Below are 20,265 nucleotides of genomic sequence, written 5' to 3'. Positions count from 1 at the left end.
ATGCTCAATCTATTTACTCTTCTCATCATCCATTTCGATTCCATTCTCGCAGCATAAACAAGGCATAACGCTGGAAATCTGCCAGAAGGCCAGATCGATGTCAAACACAACGGTAAACAGACTCAATAATGACAACCACACAAACGCCAGAGAAATGCCAACCAAACTCGCTATCAACAACCATGCATTTCCTCAACCTTTTTTCCCCTTTTCTACCTCACCACATCACCACCTTCAAATACCGCGGAGTCAATCACAATCACGAAAACTCAACGCGACTCCCCCCCAACCTCGCCTGCTTAGCCTGCGCCCGTTCCGCCCTCCGTCTCCTCCTATTGGAATCATAATTACTAAGATCCGTCTCAGTCCCATACACCGGACTACTCAGCACCGTATCCGCGGCAGCAGGAATAGGAGGCGGAGGAGGATAATTAGCTTGATCAGGCGCCAGATGCTGTTGTTGGCCATTACCGAACATCGGAGGTGGACCCGGCGGAGGCGGAGGAATAGTGGCTTCAGGCATGCGCAAGGTGCTCGAACTAGGCATGGGCATAGGAGGAGGAGGAGCAGCACCACCAGACTGTTGAGCCATTTCCGCGGCTTGAGCAGCTTCCATGGCTTCGGTTCTGCGCCAGCGGTCGCCGCCGACGCCGCTCATGGAACTTACGCTGCCGGCGCGGTTTTTGCGTTGGCGTTCGCGGCGGCGGGCTTCGCGTTCGGCGGCGGCTTCTTCTTCGTTGAGGCGGCGGAGGGTTACGTGGCGGCCGTCGTTGTGCATCTTGACTTTGACGGATACGGGAGGGGAGGCGACGTCGTCTCTGCTGCCGCGGCGTTCGCGTTTGGTGGGCGATCCGGCGGAAGTGACTGTAGCTGCCGCTGCTGCTCCTGCAGGTATTATTGGTGCGTCTCCCGTGCGGCGTCGGCTGTGGTGACGGCCTCCCGGTGAGTCATAGGCTTCGGAACCAGAATCTGACAGGACACTGTAGACACCGGCGCGAGGGGGACGACTGGGGTTGGGCGTGACGGTAGAATCCATGGGTCGAGATGGGCGCTGCGCTACTGAGGGTGTAATGCCGGTCATGTCGCTCTCAGACAGAATGGTGGACGGCGGTCTGTGGCCTCTCCTTGGAGGTGCTCCATCACCCGTGTACTTCTTGCGGCGTTGGCTGTTCATGCGGGCGACCCGTTCCTCTTCGAGATCTTGTTGTCTCATCTCTTCCACGCGGTCGTCTTCCTTCTTCTTGCTGCGTTTGCTGAGAGAATGCTTCAGGAAACCGACGACTCCCATCGTAGCGACACCCTCCTTTAGACCATACTGTCGATCCCTAGGCCTCATCTCAGTTTCTTCGCTGAGGCTTGTCCGGCTATCGAAAGAGTCAATGGAGGTAACACTTCCGTTTGTGCGGTGACCAGGTCGCATAGCACTTCCAGACAAAGCCGATGCTTGTGGGTTGTCTCGACGCCAGTCATTTCGACGGTTTGCTGGAGATTCGGGTGCCCTTCCTTCTTCGAGCCTGGAGATATCGGTCTGGGTAACTTCGGATGGTCCCAATGGGCGGCTGTAACTGAAGTCGCTCCCTGTCTCGGTCGGAGGATGTTTTGGTTTGCGATTGAATAGTTTCTTGACGGCGAAAATACCACCAGCTGCAGCCCCAACTCCTAGGAGCTTGTCCTTCCATGTAGAACCTTTGTTGCCATCGGCACGGTATTTCTCATCGCTCAAGTACGATTCAGTGAACTCAGAGTCGGCGACGCGGGATCGGGAATCACGGCGGGACCGAGAGTCGGGTCGGGAACTCAGAACTGTGCCACCGTGCCTGCTGCGGGTGCGGCTTCGAGATCTTCTTGACCCCAGCGCGGCTAATCCTGCACCGGCTGCTCCCGCTGCTGCGAGCTTTCCAGCGCCAGGGCCTCTGCTCGTGCGTCGACTTATCCTGGTACTGTATGAGCGGTCGGTGATGTAGGTACTACGGTCATCAAAGTCCATCTCGGGCTGGGTCCTGTAGGAAAGGACGAAGTAGAGGATGACTAGGATGAAAGTCCACACTGCGAAAAGGATGAACAAGGCCAGCGGCGATCCGTATAGTGTCAGACCAAGTGGGATCTGGGCAAGTCCAAGCAGTGCAATAGTGCGGCCTAGCCATTGATGAACCTATAAATGTTAGTTTTCGCCATACTTCTGCATGTTGTTCACTCACCATAAGCTTCAGAGGGATCTTGAATCGCTCTTTGCCCTTTTCTAGTTTGTGAATGAGAGCGCCACCAAGGAATTGAACCATGACAAGAGTGTATAGCGCAACGCCGATGCCGTGGTGAGGGTTGGTCAGCGACCTCTCGAGGCCAACAGCTTGGAAGCTGCAGACTATGGCAGCAGTCGAGAGTAGGACTGCTGCTACCTGCAACCAGATGTGGACTCGCAAGGCGGTTCGTGGGTTGCGATGGTAGAAGCGAGCCATGAAGATAGCTGCAGGTATTACGAATAGGAAAGCAATGACTGCTAATACGCCGTGGGCTATGATGAGAGCCTTGTAGCTGGCCATGCTGCGGAAGCGATTGCCCATGCCTGAGTAGTCAGTCTCTGTATTCTTTTTTTTTTCAACAACGAAGATTCTTACCATTCAATTGCATCGTCTCAAAGTTGGGGGCTTGCAAGTTGGGCAGCAGAAAAGTGTTGCGCTGCGAGTCCCATGTGCCATCTCCCACGTGCATCGTGGCCGAGTCGTAGACGCTCGACCCGGGGTCTGATAGTTGGTTCGACATTATCGCAATAATGTTCCGTTTCGCGCTCAATGGCCAATTCCTTCAGAAACAGTCGTAAGGTAGGTGCGTAAGTCGTTAAACACACCAGGCTGACGGACGAGGTAACGACAGAAAACCGGATTCTCGCTAACAACGCAGGCAAGCAACAATACGTGAAAACAGAGAGTCGTAACGTCGTGACAGGCGTAAGAATAGCGAAAGTAGGCCGGGACGAGGTGGGATAGTCGTGTAGTCGTGTAGAGCGTGTCCGGTTGGACAGCTCGCGGTGGTGGGGGAACGTCAGCTCCTGGCGCCGTGCAATGGACGTCGTTGGGAAGAAGCGGTTTCCGTGACTGCAGGGAGCGAAAGTCTTTACTCGGTGCTGCAGCTGCAGATGTCACGAAAGGATGGAATCGGTAGCCAGCTCAATTAGCTCGTCGAGGGCTCCACCAGCCGCATGTTTATGGGTGGAATGGCCTGGCAACGTAATCGATAGGTTGAAGGGCGGTGAGTGGCTGGGGCCGGCCAACCACAGCCCGCCGCACCCCTGCACCCAGCCGCCCAGATTCTGAGACGACTCGAATTTCTGGTTTCCGAGGCCGATTGATTAGCTCGGCACGCTGCTGGCCGCTGCTCTTGGGCGTGCATGCGCTGGCAGTGAGGCGAACCGTCACTAGGCCTTAGGGGACATGCTCAAGCACCGTGTTCGCAGGTGCATGGCCACGGATTAGAAGACGGATTAACACGAGTCGATTGCGCAGAGAAAAAGTCGTTTCAAGCAGTGGTATCTCGAGTCCAAACGCCGTAACAAGCCCAGCACACGCTCACCGCAAGGACGTCATCCCTCAACATCCAACATGTCCCTTAGCGCCTTTTCAGACGCTCGGAGCCATCTGCCTCTCTCTTCTAGTTCGTCTCCGATTCCACCGCCCTCTTCCTTCCGTCTCCGGGCCTCTCTAGCTGCCGCGACGGTTCCCTGTTTCTGCGTCTCCAGCGGCCTCAGCTCGCGCTCCAGCTTCTCCAAATCTCTGGTTCGGTTCGGGATGGTAGCCTGCAGACTTGCGATCTGCGCATTCAGGGCTGCAAGCTCCGCCTCCCGTTCGCTGAGCACTCGCTGAGTTTCTGGAAGTGGGAGAGACAGCTCAGGGTTCGTTGAGACTGGTGTTTGCTCGTGCTTCAGCTGCTCAATGGTAGCTTCCAGGCCAGCAATCTCAGTCGGAAGTGATTCAAGCTGTTGCGTGCGTAGTTGAAGACCCTCATAGCGCAGTGCGAGCTCTTTTCCCTTGTCCTCCAGCTGCTTCAGGATCTCGGCTACCTCCAACTTGCGCTCCTTGAGCTCTGCCTTGAGACCCAGTATCTCCTTTTCCTTCTCGTCGTTCTCGTGAGCGTCGACCAGGCGGGGTGGGTTCTCCGTTATGCTGCGCAGGAACTTCTCCTTGGTGACCTGCTCGACGTAGCTGAAGCGTAGCTTGCTGAAGAGTTCCTGCAACAATGTTAGGCCTGTATCTCTCTCATAACATTTCGAAGACGCGTACTTTGTAATGTAGTAAGTCAGCCTCGAGGGCAGCCGGATGAGTGTCGCCATTCTGCTCGCTGTCCTCTGACGCCGCCGAGTTGCGCTTCTTCGCGGCCTGTGGGAGATCCTTTGGCGACAGTGTTTCTGCAATAGCCAAGAGCTTGAGTGACTTTGACTGCTGCAACTGTTCCAACACTGCGGCTGGCGTTGGCGCTGCCGATTTCCGCTTGGGTCCCATTTTGTCTGTTGTATGTGAATTGGAGGATTGAATGTTTGTTTGGGATCGTGAATGCCCGCGTAGGGCTGAGTTCCCCGCGGCGACTACCGCATGCAGCTAGCACGGCCCGCCGCGTGGAATGATTTCACATGGCCGCCCGGGATCTCAAGGTCAGACTTCTGCGACCCTTCCTCTCCACCCCAACAACAGTCGCCCACCATGGCCAGGGACCTGAATGACGACGCGTATATTGCAGAGCTGCTGAAAGAAGATGCAAAGAAGGCGACCAAGACATACGAGCTCGTTGGCATCGATGCCTTCAACCCGAGGTGCGTCATGAGCCTCCGTACACGCTGTGCAGTCGCATGAGCGTTGAAAGTACATGAGCACTCCACTATGAGAATGCTCGTGCTAACAGACTATAGGATGAAGTCTCGCGCACCTAGACCCAACAAGGGCTTCCTGCAACACCTCATCCGACAGACTGACAGCCACAACTCTGCGCTTCTTGCCAAAGAGGCCGCCGAGTCTCGCGCTCGACTCAGAATGATGGATCGGGAGAAAAGACACGCGTCAGGGCAAGGGGATGCATATGCGCCAGGCCGATGTGATGTCGAAAGCGCAGGCAATCAGGGACGGTTGGCGCCATCAGGAAACGACATCGACCGATGCGAAGCAGAGTCAAGCAGACGACAAGATCGCGGCAAGGATGAGGATAGACATAGGAGGAGGCGCGGAGAAAGAGAGAAAGATGGTTCGACGACCCCGATATCTCGCCGGCATCGAGACCGAAGCAGAGATGGACACCGACACAAGAGGAGACATGATAGCGAGGAGGAAGACCATTCCAAACGGAAACGGAGACGATCAAAGTCCCCACGTGACAGATCGCGTAAAGACAAATACACCAAAGAGCAAGAACGCTACAAGCCCCGGGGCAGAGACCACACGGACCGCGAGCACGCAGGGCGAACAGCGCACTGCCAAACCTCTTCTCGATCACGATCACCTCATTCCTCAAAGCACAAAAAACACAGCCGACACCGAGACCGGACTCGCTCCCTCAGCCCAAAACGCAAACCCACCACCTCCAAACCACCCAAACCCAGCCGCCACACCACCAAACGCCCCCCCTCCCCAGCATCATCCTCCTCCGACCCCCTCGAAGCCATCGTCGGCCCCCTCCCTCCCCCGCGCTCACCGCCCCTCCGCTCACGCGGCCGCAACGCGTACAAACCGCAAAACGGCGGCATCGAATCCCGCTTCTCCTCCACGTACGATCCCACAACCGACGTCCGCCCGGCATCCGACGTGGAAGACGACTGGGGCGACGCCCTAGAGGCACTGCGTGACCGGGCGCGCTGGCAGCAACAAGGTGCCGATCGACTGAAACAAGCCGGGTTTACGGATGACCAGGTGAGGAAGTGGGAGAGAGGGGATGTGCAGGGGGAGGAGGATGTGGTGTGGAGGAAGAAGGGGGAGGGAAGGGAGTGGGATAGAGGGAAGGTTGTTGATGAGGAGGGGGATGTGGATGTTAGGGCGGATTTTGGGAGACTGAAATAAAGGACATTCAGGATTGAATTCAGAATTGCGTTCTTGGGGAATAATTGGTATTCTAAGATGAGTTACATTGTCTCTCACACTCCAGTTCCGTCTCCCACTCCAATCGTTACTACTATTACACGTCCCATCCCCATCCCCTCACTCATCCTCACCCAATCCACTCTACTCATCCTACTCACTCCCAATGCCTCCCCACCAACCCCATCTTCCTCCCATCCACTCCCTCCTCATAACTCGCACTATCCGAATCCGTATCCGGGAAACTCAAATCACTCCGCAGAGTCTCGACATCTGCTTTGTCGCCTACAACGGTCGTGTCGTCGTCGCCGAAGGAGTAGCGTGGGTTGCGGGGGGCGGGGCGTGTGGGGCGGGAGCTTGAGGCATTGTTGTTGATGGTGGTGTTGTAGGTGGGGTTGGTGGTGTGAGTGTTGAGGTTGGGATTCCGTTGGGGGATTGGAATGGGGATTTTGGGAGGTGGTGGCGGTGGTGGTGGCACCGGACGACCAGCGTACGTATCCGGATAACGATGATGAATACCCTGGGGTGAGCGCGGGAGAACATCCAATTCCACGGGATATGGCGGATATGCTGGTGTAGTGTTGTGCGACGTATCCGGCATCCTCGCTGGCATATTGTCAAGTTCCACCGCCCTTCTATCCGCTACTGCTGCCGTTGCTCCTGTTTCCCTCCTGTGACCCCCTTGCACTACACGTTCAATCTCCTCATTCGAGCTCGAGAACCCGGACCACAACCTCGGTATCTCATCATTCCCACCCCTTCTCAGAACAGCATCCAAGGGCCCACTGATACTAAGCTGCTTTCCCGCTTGCTCCTCCTCCGGCGTTCCGCTTGCTCTGTCTAGGAAATTTCCATTGCGAGGGGTCCTGATGAGGAAGGTTATTATGAAGACGAGGGCGAGGGAGCCGAGGAGGGCGCTGATGGCGAGGGATGCGGGTTCGATGCTGGGTGTATGTGAAGAGGGTGAAGAGGGGAGGAGGGCGGGAGGGGGTAAGAGATAGAGAGTGGGTAGGGGGGTGGGTGGTGTTGAGGACATGGTGGAGATTGTGATACTGCTAATGTATTAGGGTGGTAGAGGGATATTAAAGCTGCCGAAATTGTATGTACGGAAGAGGAAGTAGGAAATGTATGTATACCCCTCAGCAAACACTACTTGCAAACGCCGTGACATGCACTTCACATAATCGTCCCTAGACATCCCCCTTCACAGCATCAACCACTTTTGACAGCACGCTGGCCAACCGCCGTAGCCTCGACATCCTCCTGCAACGTCCTCGTCTGCGTTTCTTCAGACGCCTTCCCGCTACCTTTGCGCTTTCTCAACTCAGCCATGGAGATGGGTGGTTTCGCCTTCCTCACCTTCTCGTCGGAGGAACTCATCTTGCGCATCTCGGATTCCAACTTCATCGCCAAACGCTGCAGTAGCCATTGGGGTTCGGACTGGTTGCCCATGAGCGGACTGCGGATGCCAAGCCAACTCCAAGCACGCTTCTTCCCATCGTCCGCAGAGCCGATATCAGGAGCTTCGCCATCATCGTGCTTATGCGGGGTGTTGGCTTTGGGCTGGCGGTGGTGCGAAGGGTCGTTTTCGTCTTGGCCGATTAGACGCAGGTAGTACTGCCATTCGTGGTACTCGTATTGTTTTGACGAGGAGCTTTCGACGTCTTTCATCAGCTTGCGGACTTCTTTTGCGAGGACAAAGTGGTAGAAGCGGATGTCGCGTTCGAGGTAGTCGCCATGTTCGCCGGCCTCTTCTGCTTTGCCTAGCTCTTCATCTTCGATGTATGCTGTCAGCCGGTCCTCAATGCGGTGTTCGGTAGGACTGGTTGAGCCTGTCTTTTCTTCTTCGCCAGTCTTGCCGGATTTGATGCGCTTCCATCCAACTTTGAGCGCGGCGCTGAGACCTTCCTCGTCTGGTAGGACGGTGAGAGAGCCGAGCCAGATGGTGAAGTCTTTGAAGGCTTTGATGACTGTGTCGCCCATGTTAGAGATAAGAATGGTTAGTGTGGGGACGGCGAGGAGGCTCCAGAAGACCATGAAGGCTTTTCCGGCATTGCTTTCGACAACGTAGTCTCCGTACCCGATCGTTAAGAGCGAGACGTAGGCGTAGTAGAGGGCGACGAAGTAGCTGAATCCTTGCGGCTTTTCGGAGTACATGAATACTAGAGCTCCTAGGAACCACAACAGCATTGCTGCTGTTGTTGATAGGGCTAATGCGGTGTATCGCCTCTTTCGCTCGGATAATGTTTGCACGCGGCGCATGATGTGGAACTCTTGCTCTCGTCTCTGTGCTTCTGTCAAACCTTTCGAGGAGAACTCGACCTTTTCCCACAGTGAGATGCGTATCGTCTGCGTGTCGCCATCGATAGACTTGAGAACCTTTTGTCTTTTGACTTCCATAAAGCGAGCAGCCATCTTTTGCTTTCCATGCTCTAGAATAAGAGATCGAATAGAACCAATGACCAAACCAACCGTCACTAGACCCCCAATTGCGTAAGGAATGAGGAGTGAGCGACCAGTATGCGTTTTAGGCACAAACTCTCCACCGAAACCTATCGTGAGAAGGGTGAAGTTGGCCCAGAACACTGCATCCAGGAACATCCAGCCTTCTACGTAGGAGAAGATCAGAGCGCCAATAAGCAGGTAGACCATGAACGCGATGGTCTGCAGCATCAACGTCCTTTGACTGGCCGTCAGTCGGAAGTCTCTAGCGTAATGCCCTTTCCACGCCCCGAAAGCAGTAAAGGCCATTAGCGAAGCGATAATGAAGTAGATACCCGCAGCGATGATAGCGTAGTAATACGCTTGGCTGAGAGCATGTTCTTCCATAGGCTGAATCCGGAACACAGATGACGAAGCAACCCCCACGAGCGCCATCAGAAGGAAACCAGCCAGATAGAAGCCGATGATAGTGATAGGTTGCGCAATCTCAAATGTCAACCTCCTCGACATGTTGAGCAGCAAACTGATGTTTGCACTCAGAGCGAAGACGAGCGAGACCGAATTGACCGCGATAAGCCATTTCGGATCGGTAATCTTCGAGCCGTGTCCCTCGTCGCTTCCAGGCGGAATGTACACTCTCCATTTTTCTACGAGAGCGCAGATGGAGAAGCCGTTGGCGATGGGGCCGAATGTTCCTGCTATGAGGGGACTCGCTGTGGAGGCAAACCACCATTGACTGAGTTTGTCAGCGTACGTAAAGCGATTTCGATGTACTGAGCGACATAACTTGGATCGAGATATTCCCGCTCTTCCTGCTCGGCTTGTTCGTCCTCGTCGTGGACCGTGTCATTAACATCTTGCGCTGCTGCGCCTGCTGGCTCGTCGAGGCCGGGGTCGTTCATTGTCAGTCAATTGGTAGTGTGGTGAAGACTGCAGTAGACAACAACGAGTCTGGGTGCATGCTGTTGTGTAAAGAAGAAAATCAAATCTGGAGATCTGGAGATCTACCTGCAGGTATGTGCACGAGGGGCGTGCATGTGAGATAACCAAGATGCGCGGGTTGTCGCGTGGACAACGCCAGGGAAGTCAGGGAGTGATGACGTATGTCTCGCTAACTTTGACAAGCCACCAATTTCGGGTGGCTTTAGGCACAACATTTGCAAATTCTCAGAGATAGAAGTCTTAACACGATGAGAGGCTTAGTGCAATGGTATGGTTTGTAGTTGAAGGAGTCAGTCGGCCCGAGTTTTGTAGGGTAACGGCTTTGTAGCAACTCGCCTAGACTACATGCGAGACAGCACAGCCTCGCGTATGGCGGCTGACTCGGCTACATGTCTAGCTCTCTAGGCATTCTTATGTGTGTGGTGCGTAACGTCTTTGGGTGGATCCATGCTGCAAGTGTTATGCAGCAAGCCACAAGTGTTAGATAGTGACTTTGCCCAATGAGCTTGACATTGCTCGCCAGCCCGTTGTACGCTACACAAGTGAAGTTTTTCCGTGTCGCCGGCATACATCTCAGTCTTAAAGATAAGTCATATTCCTGTGAAAGTTGGAAGATCACACTGAAGAAACGGTCGAGGTGGACTTGAGAAAGTCATAACATACCGGACCATTCACCCACGCATCTATGCGAGCACGAGTGTGACTCGGCCTACCATGTCAGAAGATCCATAGGCATGTTCTTTCGGGGGAGTACCTAGATAGTAACTCTTGCAGGCTTCCCAAGGCCATTCTGTGGAGCCTGAGTTCACCTTCCCTTCTGTGATTCTGAGACTAGGAGTGACTACAAGCACCATCAAATATCCGAATAGCGGTCTAACCGTTTGCTGCATCCCCCGCCTTAACCAATCAGTCCTGTACGCAAAGCTGACGCTGATGAAACGGTCGACTTCCTCGAGAAGTATTGTGTGAGCAGGACATGGCCTGTCTTCGTTCGCGAAACTTGTTGAGCAGCGATTCCTTCTGAGCTGTATCAGGAATTGGGGAAATTGACCTGTATGCGAGGACTGCCTTCGGAGAGGCGAACTGGCTCAATGAGCAAGAGGGATCTCGGGGGCGCCAGCGGCTATTGGCGTCGCATGTACTGCTCCTAAGAGGTGGCAAAGTACAAGGTGATGGGGGTGAGTGCGGAGGTGCAAACAGATCGTCCGAGCATTTCCAGGCAGATCTGCCTGTTGCTTCGTGCTCCTAACACAATCACCGCACCACCCTCAACGCCACCCTTATAATAAGGACCCCAGCTACCGACACACAAGTACCCGTAAGTTTCTCAATGCTCTTCGACTGTCTCGCAGTCGCCTCGAGGTATTCGATCGGACCACGGTCGCGCCGTCGCGAGTATACACAAGCATGACGGCGGGGTAGCAATCTGCCTATGACTACAATGCTACCTGCTTCAGGGAGAAGCTCAACAAAGACCTAATAGCACACTAACTTATAATAACAGATATATCTGCATCGCACGTCTCCGCCGCGGTAAGCTTCAACCCCTGCGACTGTTGACTGACGCTAACATAACATCAGATGGACAACTCGAGATCTTCCGCGCACCACGGCGCTATGTTTCTCGGTGGTAACCGTCTCGTCGACGGCAAGACCAAGCGTTTTGACCTGGGCGGTTTCGAGCCTACCAGCGTCACCCTTGCAAAGAGGGAGGAACGACAAAAGGCGGAACAAGAGAAGGCAGAGCGAAAGAAGGCAGCGGCGAAAGAGGCGGAGAGGGTGGTGGTGAAGAAGACGGGCCCTACCGCCCCCAAGGTCAACGAGCGATACCCACCGTTTCGTTCTGCAGAGGTGGAGAGAAAGAAACCGGTTCCCGACGGCCCCAGGGGCGACGAGCAGTACATGCCGCTCCGTCCTGGAGAGTCGCTGTGGGATCCGAATATGGATCCACGTCGTTACAGCAACCTCTTGGGAGGCTGGGGCAAACCGCCTGCAAAATGGAAGCGCAACAAGTAAGTCCAATCCTGTCGACTTGGAAGAAGTCAATGCTTTTCCATTGGTGGAGAGACAACATTCTCTTGGAAAACGCATGACAAACAAAGCTGACAAACAACCAATTGAACGAAGCATACAAGCGAGATTCTGGGGCTGAGACTGGGGCCTCCGGAACATTTTGTATCCTTCGGCGTCTCAAAGGACTTGGACTTCGCGGCTCACATTGCAGTGGCCGGCTTCCAACATGACGGATGCGAGAGGGCCTCTTGCATAGAGAGAGAGAGCGCGCACCGTCATGGCTGTGTGTCCTTGTTATTCCCTCTCTCTTCGAGCGTGTAGCTTCGCATGTCGGGCTAGAGGCCTTCGGGCGAGGTATTCCTATGAAATGGGTTCTTCAACGCGAAGCTTCGGTCGCTCTTGAGGCGGCGGGCGCCCTGCTGGCGAACAGTGCGTGCACTCCGCAGTTCGGTAAAACAATATATTATCGCTCTAGTTGCTGGAGCATGTGCAGCTACGTGGTGTCGTCGACAGGTTGGAGTACGCCGGAGTATCGTGTGCCTTCTCAGCGCTACATCATCGCGCCACAGCCCTGTCTGTCAGCTGAAGTCCCATGGTTCTACAAAAACCTCTAGGTGCCTATGGCGGACTACAAGGCACCGCCGATGCATGTGGGTAAGCGAGTCTAAGCCAGCGCTGTGGCTGCTGTCGAAGCTGCCATCGGCGGTGTCGAGATCGCGTGAAGGGGAGCAGAGTGTTGATGGCATTGTGCGTTCTCTATCGTAGGGCACATGGCCGATGTGTACTGCTGTAGTAGATACGGTCGTGCAGTCGCGGTCGTGAGGAGAGGATCGAGGGGCTGAGGAAGCCGCGGGGGCTGCGAAGAAGTTTGTCAGTAGCGCCTTCCCCTATGCACCGCAGAACGTATAGCTGACCACCGCGATTCCGTAGTCGCCATCTCGATCGCTATGGCCAAGAAGACGAACGTTACGGCTATGAGCTAAGTTGAAGTCGGCATGCATGGCGCGTCATCGCGTGTGTGATTCAGTCGGCCCGCCATGCATGATTCAGGCACGGTACACCAGTTCGGTTCCGGCATAGTGTCCTCCTTGGGTCACGTCTTGACGACGACTGCTGTAGACGTCTTCTGCATCTCTTCACATATTCACGACTTCTTGTGGCCGCGATTCCGTACTGTCTTACACGTCACAGGTAATATACACTACAGAGTCGTGCTATGTGCATACAGGCCCGTCTGGGCTACGTGTATTGCATCTACCTCACAAGGGGTTGGAAATGTAAGTTGGTCCTACACAACGACTTGTGAAACGAAGCGAAGTCTCGACAGCACTGACCTTGTTGCGAATGTGAATCATGAGATAGTAGTTTCAGTACGTGTGTATATGCAAGAAGATCTCCCATTGCATCCTTCCATTCTTATCGACATCTACCAATTCATTGTCAAGTCATTTCTCAGTCCTCATATTCGCAAAGCGCCCTGACTGTCACATATTCTAGAGGCAGAAAAGTACACCTTCGTTCAAAGTAAGAGGAAAGGAAGCCAACAGCTATTCGCTGCTCTCAGCAACAATTCTTCCATGTTGTTGTTGTGTGAGAAGATGGGAATGAGCATGTCAGACGTGTACTGTTGTAGATCGATCTAAATTCCCACCAACATATCACTTTCAGCCTGATAGAACTCCTCATGCGGGCCTCGCCATCTCCATATTTCTCACCATTCTTCTCACCGTGGGGCCATCGCCTCGAGCGTCACTTCACCACTGTACCTGCGTGCTAGATATAAGAGCTCGGGTTTTACATGGCCGGCTGCTTCTTCAATTTGAGTCGAGTCGTTCATGCTTGATCCAGGATGACAGTCCACTCGTCACTGCTGCCAGAAACTGCTGCATCATCGTACAGTGCGTCGATGTCATCTCGATACCGCAGGACAGATGCCGGCAGTCCCTTCACTATCTCCTTCACCTATCCTCACTCACCTCAATTGTGGAAGCTTCTCGTCTCTCGCTTATCGTCGTGGTCACCCAGGCACCAGTATCTCCTTGGGAAAGCGCGCTAAGGGACGCTACTGCGCACAGCTCCTACCCTTTCTGTCCATATAAACAACGCAAGCTTTTCTCCCCACCACCTCCAACTCCCATACCCCACATCCCCAACTCTCACCCACGCTGCAATTAGCAGTCTCGTTCAAGCAATAGCTACACTTTCTACACTTACTACCTTCTCCCCTCATCGTCATGTCTGACGCAGGAGCTCCCGAGGCGACTGCGACCGACGCCGGCGCTGCCCGCAAGGAGCAGCAGGCTCAAGATCTTGCGCGCGCCCAGGAAGCTGGATGGAACAATCCTGTTCCCTTCCAGTACGACAGCGTCGTCGGTGGCACACCCGCTGAAGATGAGACCCGAGACACCGCCGTCTGGCTCTCTGACGCCGCGATCTACCAGTGGGACGACGAGTTCGGCGATGTTGGAGAGCCTAACCCTGAGCTCGAGAAGATGCTCTTCGCCGATGAGTATCTCCAGCGCGCCGGTGGTGCAATCAAGGCGCTCTCGTTCGACGTGACTCTCTCGGGTCCCACCAAGATCAGCCCCGTCCGCAACGTAAGTCACTGCACCTTGGGCCTGAAGGTCTTCGCGCACTCCATTGCTAACTTTTGTCAGTTCGAAGATGCAGGTCTCCACCCGATCATGCTTGAAAACGTCAAGCTGTGCCAGTACAAGTACCCGACTCCGATCCAGTCCTACTGCATCCCTGCCATCCTGACTGGACACGACGTTGTTGCCGTTGCACAGACTGGTAAGTCGCCTCGTCCTCACTCACTCTGCTTCTTACTAACGTTACCTAGGTTCCGGCAAGACTGCTGCGTTCCTCCTCCCGATTCTGTCCAAGCTCATGGGCAAGGCCCGTCAACTCGCTGCGCCGCGCCCCAACCCGGTCCGCTACAACCCTCTCACCGACAAAGTCCGTGCGGAGCCGCTCGTCCTGGTGGTCTGCCCTACGCGTGAGCTTGCTTGCCAGGTAAGTTTCCATCATACGAAGTACATGCTGAACGTATACTGACCTGGGTTTGTGATAGATCTTTGACGAGGCGCGTCGTCGTAGGTACCCCTGTAGGAAATTCATGTGAGACACATACTGACTTCATACCCTCCTTTTAGTGTGCTACCGCACTATGCTGCGTCCTTGCGTCATCTACGGTGGCGCCCCCAGCAGGAATCAGCGGGAACAGCTCGAGATGGGCTGTGACATTCTCATCGCGACTCCGGGTCGCCTCATGGACTTCATGTCGAACATCAACCTGCTGTCCTTCAACCGCCTGAAGTAAGTCAAGCAATCTTGTAAGGTGCTTCAACTGACTGACACGAACAGGTTTACCGTAATTGATGAGGCTGACGAGCTCCTTTCCTCTGGTTGGGAAGAGGCCATGGAGAAGTTGTTCGCTGGTTCAGGTATGTCGACACATCCTCCCCAGCATGGACTTCCAAGAATTACTTGCTGGATCATCTTTTGTATCATCTACTGACAACCGCTTAGACCAGAACGACGACGCCGACCACACGTATCTCATGTTCTCCGCCACATTCCCCAAGTCAGCTCGTCGTCTGACACGTGAATACATGGATGAGGATTGCGTTCGTATCAGTATGTTTTCATCTCCCCTGCTTAACGAATAGCCCACTCACAATATACAGAGGTCGGTAGGGTTGGCAGCACCCACCAAAACATAACGCAGCAAGTCATCTTCGCCGAGGAGAGCGCCAAGAGCCAGGCACTGTTTGACTTGATCTTCAGTGAAGGCCCTCAGCGGTACGTACAATGCCCTCTCACATCTACGACGAGCGCAAGATACTAACTCTGTCACTACAGCACCCTCGTTTTCACCAACTCCAAGGTGAAGTGCGACATGGTCGATGACTTCCTGTACAATAAGGGCATGCCTGTCACCTCGATCCACTCAGACCGCACACAGCGTGAGCGTGAAGATGCTCTTCGCTCATTCCGTACCGGCCGCTGTCCCATTCTCGTCGCTACCGGAGTCACTGCGCGTGGTCTGGACGTCGCCAATGTCAAGCATGTAATCAACTACGATCTTCCGTCAACCATGCATGACGGTATCACAGAATACATTCACCGCATCGGCCGTACCGCGCGTATCGGTAATGAGGGCAAGGCGACGTCCTTCTTCAACGACCGCAATGAAGATATTGGCGAAGACCTCTGCAAGATTCTGTGCGAGAGCAAGCAGGCAATTCCAGAGTTTCTCCAAGAGCACATGCCCGAGGATCCCAACACTATCGAGTGGCACGACGGCACTGACGATGAGTCTGATGACGGTCTTGGTGGTGGCTTTGGCGGTGGTGACGCGGGAGGTTTCGACGCCGAGGCTACTGGCTTCGGTGGAGAGGCTGCCGCTGATACTGGATTCGGTGGCGATGACGGCGGTTTCGGTGGAGGTGGAGGAGGCTTCTCTGCTGATGCCGACGCCGACGACAAGGCCGCTGCCTGGTAAGCTGCTTTGGTTCTCCAAAGTCCTTCACTGTCTTCCAAAAGTGCTTAGCTAGCCTGCTTCATGCGGCTTGCTTTCGTCGCCTGCGCCTCCACGGCTTCAGGCTGAGTACTCCGGTTAACGACTCACGCTTCACGACATGACGCGACAACGACTTCTCCTTCGCGGTGGTCCAGGGCCTTGCATATGAGTTGCAGGGTGCAGTACCGCTGATATGTGGCATGATGATCATGGTCAGCTAGTCTACATATACCAAATATCAGAGTAAATCTGGAAACCATGTTCTTGTCAATGCTTTCGTGATGTGACGTTCGATACTTTTGACATTGCCAGGTGTAGCAACAAGCACGTTCATTCAACGGGTCCTCTTCACATAGGCGTATGCCCCGGAGTTGTGAAAATCAGAACCAGAAGGTATCTACATTGGGCATGAACTGACACAAGACAGTGCTAATAGGAAGTGCCCAGGTGTGGTGGATGACCCCTGCGATGCTTCGCGCAATCAAGCTTTGGCCTAGCCGGGGCCGGCTTGAAACACCATCAACAATTTCGGCAACGCACGATCTCCCTGTATCGCATCGCAGCGCGAACAACTTCTGACGTCACACCCGACCATGGCTTCCGTGCCTTCCAGCTGGGCACACAGTCCGCGTCCCCCTTAGTCCTTTTGAACGCGCAACGCACATTGCTCACTCAGCATTCAATGCGTGACGCAGCCGCATACAACGAGTCCTCCGCGTCATGACCGCCGTCGCCCTGTCTACCTCCGTGTCATAATCACGATGAGCAGCTATTTCCATTCGATTGCCTATTTTTTCCGCCTTCCCTTCCACATACAATGGCGGTAGGATATCCCGTAACGAATAATGCGCGAGGCCGACACTGACTGCATCCAGCACTGCGCTTGTCCAAATACCGCGATTCGTTCCTCTCTCCATCCTACACGTCACGTCGCCTAAGGGGCCGCATCCTTTCCTCATATCGCTGCCGAGTCGGAAGGGCAACCTCATCTACTGCTACGTCTTTGTTCCGCCGAAACCGGTCGATCTCGGTGGCAATGGCGACCAGGAGAGGAAAGAGACTGGGGAATGGCGTGTGCCTGTGGTGCTGGATTTTCATGGTATGGAACTCGCATGTCTCTGAGAACGCTCATGACTAACGAAACCAGGCGGAGGCTTCATAATGGGATCGCCCTTGGAGCAAGCCCCGTATGCGTCGATGATGTCGCGTGAGCTCGGCGCCGTAGTCATCAGCGTGTCCTATCGCATCGGACCCTTCCACCAATTCCCCGCCGCTATTCACGACGCGGAAGACGTGCTGTCCGCGATCCTAGACACGAGTGGAGTTTCGAAAGCCGGCAAGGTCCTTAGAGAGGAAATTCAGCGATACTACTCCATAGTACGGGATGGCGCACTGGAAAAGAAGAAGAAGGAACCTCTTGCACCACATCTTGAGCACGTCAAGACCATCACCCTCGACCCTACACGTCTCGCGATCTCAGGCTTCTCGGCAGGAGGAAATATCGCCTTGAACATGGCTATATCAGTACCGCCCTGTCCTGAACTCGGCATGTCGACTACGATCGGTCCTCGCTCGCGCACGAATGAGCCTGCGCATGCAGACACCATGTCGCCCATCATGCCCGAAAACCGCAGAGCCACTATCCTAGACGATCCCTTCGAGTCGTGGCCCTCTCTCCTCCCTCCCCCTCAAGCACAGCCCCGCATGCTGCCGCTCCTCCTATTCTACCCTTCGCTCGACGCACGCCTACTCCCACACGAGCGCCCCATGAAACCCTTACCCAACGCGCTACGGCCAGATGACCACCACAAACAGAAGCCGAAAGCACCTGGCCTCTTCTCAATCATGGGCCCGACCTACCTCCCGCGCAAACTACGACCGCACCCGCGAGCCAGCCCCGGTTTGAATGACCCCATGCACATCCAGAAGAACGCCGCCATCCTCCTCGTCCTCCCCGAAAAAGACACCCTGGCCGTGCAAAGCGACGTCTGGGTCGACAAGATGAACAACAACGACTGGAACGGGCCTGTACGCTTCGGCGACGGGCGCTCAGGCGACTGGGACGGCCGGCAAGGTGGACAAGCGGGATCAGACAATGTGCCCAGTAGCCAGAACGGAGGTATGGAAGTGTGGCACGCACCTGGGTGCAGACATGGTTGGACGCAGTTTCCGGATACTTTTGTACCTCAGCATGAGCGCAGTGAGAGGGAGTTGGTGTTTGCACGGACGCTGGATTTTGTCAGGGATAATTGGAGGAGGGAGTTGCAGGTTGAGAAGCGGCAGCTGGGGAATCAGATTCAGGAGTTGAGGAGGCTGAGTATACCTGGTGAGGATGAATAAGATGGAGTTTTAAGTGCAGCTTTACGTCTGGTAAATAGAAATTCACTACACCGAGAAAGCGATATCTTTGCATAGGGGCGAGTCTTGGGGCGAGACGAGAATCACCACAGCTGTTCTCGATAGTGAGTAGGTGTTCTGACATGAACGTTCAGCAAAATATCTGTATTGTGCGATGTATGAGGCACGTATCTGGTACTACAACTTACAGGGAAAGAATGTTAGACAGAGTACCTGTCTTGTGTCCCATACCCAATCTCCAGCAATCGTCTTACCCCATAGCCTCCACGCACTCCCCGGAGTTTACCCCAGTGTACTATATGTTGTTGGTCTCTTGTTCGGTATTACTCGCACTGGATCAGCGGGTCGTGAAACAAGCAGGTGACTAGGAGAAATGCCGAGCCGCTTGGCTGAAGTAAGGAGTGTCTTGGGGGGAAGGTTGTGTGTAGCTTAGGCGGCTGCCCCAGGTGCGGGATCGACGGGACGTTGTTGTGTGACGGTGGGTGATGGGTGAGATGGGATTAGTGTGGTGAAGAGCAGGGGAGGGAAGGTCTGGTGATGTGGAATGATGATGCGAGAAAGATGTTCAGGTCTAGAGGTGTGCAGAGCATACACTTCTTTTCCAAGATGCACTGTCGATGTACTTCTCTGCGTATTGTGAACCAAGGGTCTTGTTCGCAGCAAAGCATCATCCCGGTCTGTCACTGCTAGCTCTTCGCATGTCGCGACGAGTAACCCAGCTTCTAACGTTTTAGCCAGTTTGAAACCACACTGCACACTTCAGGCAAGTATGGCGCAAGCAAGCAACATTAGTACGCGCGCCGCTGCCGAGTCTAACTAGCAAATGAGGGGTAATCCCAAACTACATCGCTCGTACTCTCCACATTCCAACACGTGGTGCTGGTGGAGGAGAGCGCCGATGTATGTGTGTTTACGACGCTGCTGATATCACGCGCATATGATGAGGATCGGTTGTTCGGGAATGGCAAGGGAGCAACTGCGTCATACTGCGATGCAGAGACAAGGATTAGATGTAAGAGGACGGCAGACAGCTGTTCAGGCCTGACCGCAAGTAGCAAGCCGTGCCGGATACCGGGTAATACCCAAGCTGTCGTACTGTACACTGCGTAAGTTGTGTGGGGTACCTTTTCTTCCTACACAGCCGTAGCAGATACGTATGGAGGAGTACGAAGCAACAGGACGATGGCATTGGCGCGAAAACCACGCGTGGGGGTTGTTAAGCAGGAGCGTCACGCGTCATGGGGTACGGGTGCCTTCCCCGCGAATACAATGTCGGCGATTGGGACAGGCTCGTTTGGAGCCGGCTGAGGCGCTTGCTGGCGAAATGTTGTACTGCGTCTCAGCGAACGGAACCCCAGACGTGAGATGGACCCTCCAGGGCTCTTGCTGGGCACTGCAGGCGGCGATGCACGACAAGTATCGTGCAGCTGCAGATTGGCGGCAGAGCACGGTGGATTCAACCGATATCCCGTTCTTGAGGCTTGAATGGAGTCAGATGATGGACTACTTTCTACAGTGTAGACGCGTCCTCTTTGGACTAAGGTGAGGCGCGGGTGTAGGAGAAGCGGTCAAGTAGCGGTGTGGAGGTGGTTGCGAGAGATGAAGCTGCCATGTGGAGCTGAGAGAAGGGAGAAGGAAGGAGGTATGGAGACATGGCGAGGAATGAGGCATTTGAGGAAAATGGTATCAAGCCGCTGTGCTTGGGGTTGAGCAGAGGGCGTGCATGTGGTCGTGTTGATGCATGCGACGTCGGACAGATGGTACAAAAGAAGGTGTGAGGGCTGGCTAGCGGGGCGTTGTCGGCGGCGTCGCGTTGATCAGGGTCCTGCTTCCGAAGCTTGCGGAAAGAAGGTTGGCATGGGCTGCGCTGCTCGATTGCGTCTTGCATCGGCTGTGCTGGAGGGATGAAACCTGCTTTGGGGTACTCCCAGG

General features: G+C 54.6%; 5 protein-coding genes across 5 annotated transcripts; 2 read left to right on the top strand and 3 right to left on the bottom strand.

The window, feature by feature from the left end:
• Positions 1 to 259: 259 nt before the first annotated feature.
• J4E83_010562 (uncharacterized protein) lies at positions 260 to 2,760 on the bottom strand (the record flags this gene model as incomplete). Its single annotated transcript, XM_049337443.1, has 3 exons — positions 260 to 2,152; positions 2,199 to 2,563; positions 2,616 to 2,760. 3 exons carry the CDS (start codon positions 2,758 to 2,760, stop codon positions 260 to 262), a joined length of 2,403 nt encoding a protein of 800 aa, XP_049183427.1.
• Positions 2,761 to 3,577: 817 nt separating this feature from the next.
• J4E83_010561 (uncharacterized protein) lies at positions 3,578 to 4,493 on the bottom strand (the record flags this gene model as incomplete). The annotated part of the gene is made up of 2 exons (XM_049337442.1): positions 3,578 to 4,222; positions 4,275 to 4,493. The coding sequence occupies 2 exons, from the start codon at positions 4,491 to 4,493 to the stop codon at positions 3,578 to 3,580; spliced, it is 864 nt and encodes a 287-aa protein (XP_049183426.1).
• Positions 4,494 to 7,265: 2,772 nt separating this feature from the next.
• Positions 7,266 to 9,397, bottom strand: J4E83_010560 (uncharacterized protein; the record flags this gene model as incomplete). Its single annotated transcript, XM_049337441.1, has 2 exons — positions 7,266 to 9,231; positions 9,270 to 9,397. 2 exons carry the CDS (start codon positions 9,395 to 9,397, stop codon positions 7,266 to 7,268), a joined length of 2,094 nt encoding a protein of 697 aa, XP_049183425.1.
• A 1,370-nt stretch (positions 9,398 to 10,767) lies between these two features.
• J4E83_010559 (uncharacterized protein) lies at positions 10,768 to 11,453 on the top strand (the record flags this gene model as incomplete). Its single annotated transcript, XM_049337440.1, has 3 exons — positions 10,768 to 10,780; positions 10,942 to 10,970; positions 11,019 to 11,453. 3 exons carry the CDS (start codon positions 10,768 to 10,770, stop codon positions 11,451 to 11,453), a joined length of 477 nt encoding a protein of 158 aa, XP_049183424.1.
• Positions 11,454 to 13,684: 2,231 nt separating this feature from the next.
• J4E83_010558 (uncharacterized protein) lies at positions 13,685 to 18,315 on the top strand (the record flags this gene model as incomplete). Its single annotated transcript, XM_049337439.1, has 11 exons — positions 13,685 to 14,047; positions 14,108 to 14,243; positions 14,293 to 14,465; positions 14,524 to 14,545; positions 14,606 to 14,768; positions 14,817 to 14,896; positions 14,982 to 15,089; positions 15,140 to 15,254; positions 15,315 to 15,953; positions 16,851 to 17,074; positions 17,123 to 18,315. 11 exons carry the CDS (start codon positions 13,685 to 13,687, stop codon positions 18,313 to 18,315), a joined length of 3,216 nt encoding a protein of 1,071 aa, XP_049183423.1.
• Between the last annotated feature and the right edge of the window lie 1,950 nt (positions 18,316 to 20,265).

Source organism: Alternaria metachromatica (genome assembly GCF_023757995.1).
Source record: "Alternaria metachromatica strain BMP 0045 chromosome Unknown scaffold_47, whole genome shotgun sequence".
Lineage (NCBI taxonomy): Eukaryota > Fungi > Ascomycota > Dothideomycetes > Pleosporales > Pleosporaceae > Alternaria > Alternaria metachromatica.
The sequence above is the reverse complement of the archived record's forward strand: the minus strand, read 5'-3'. Positions and strand labels throughout refer to the sequence as shown.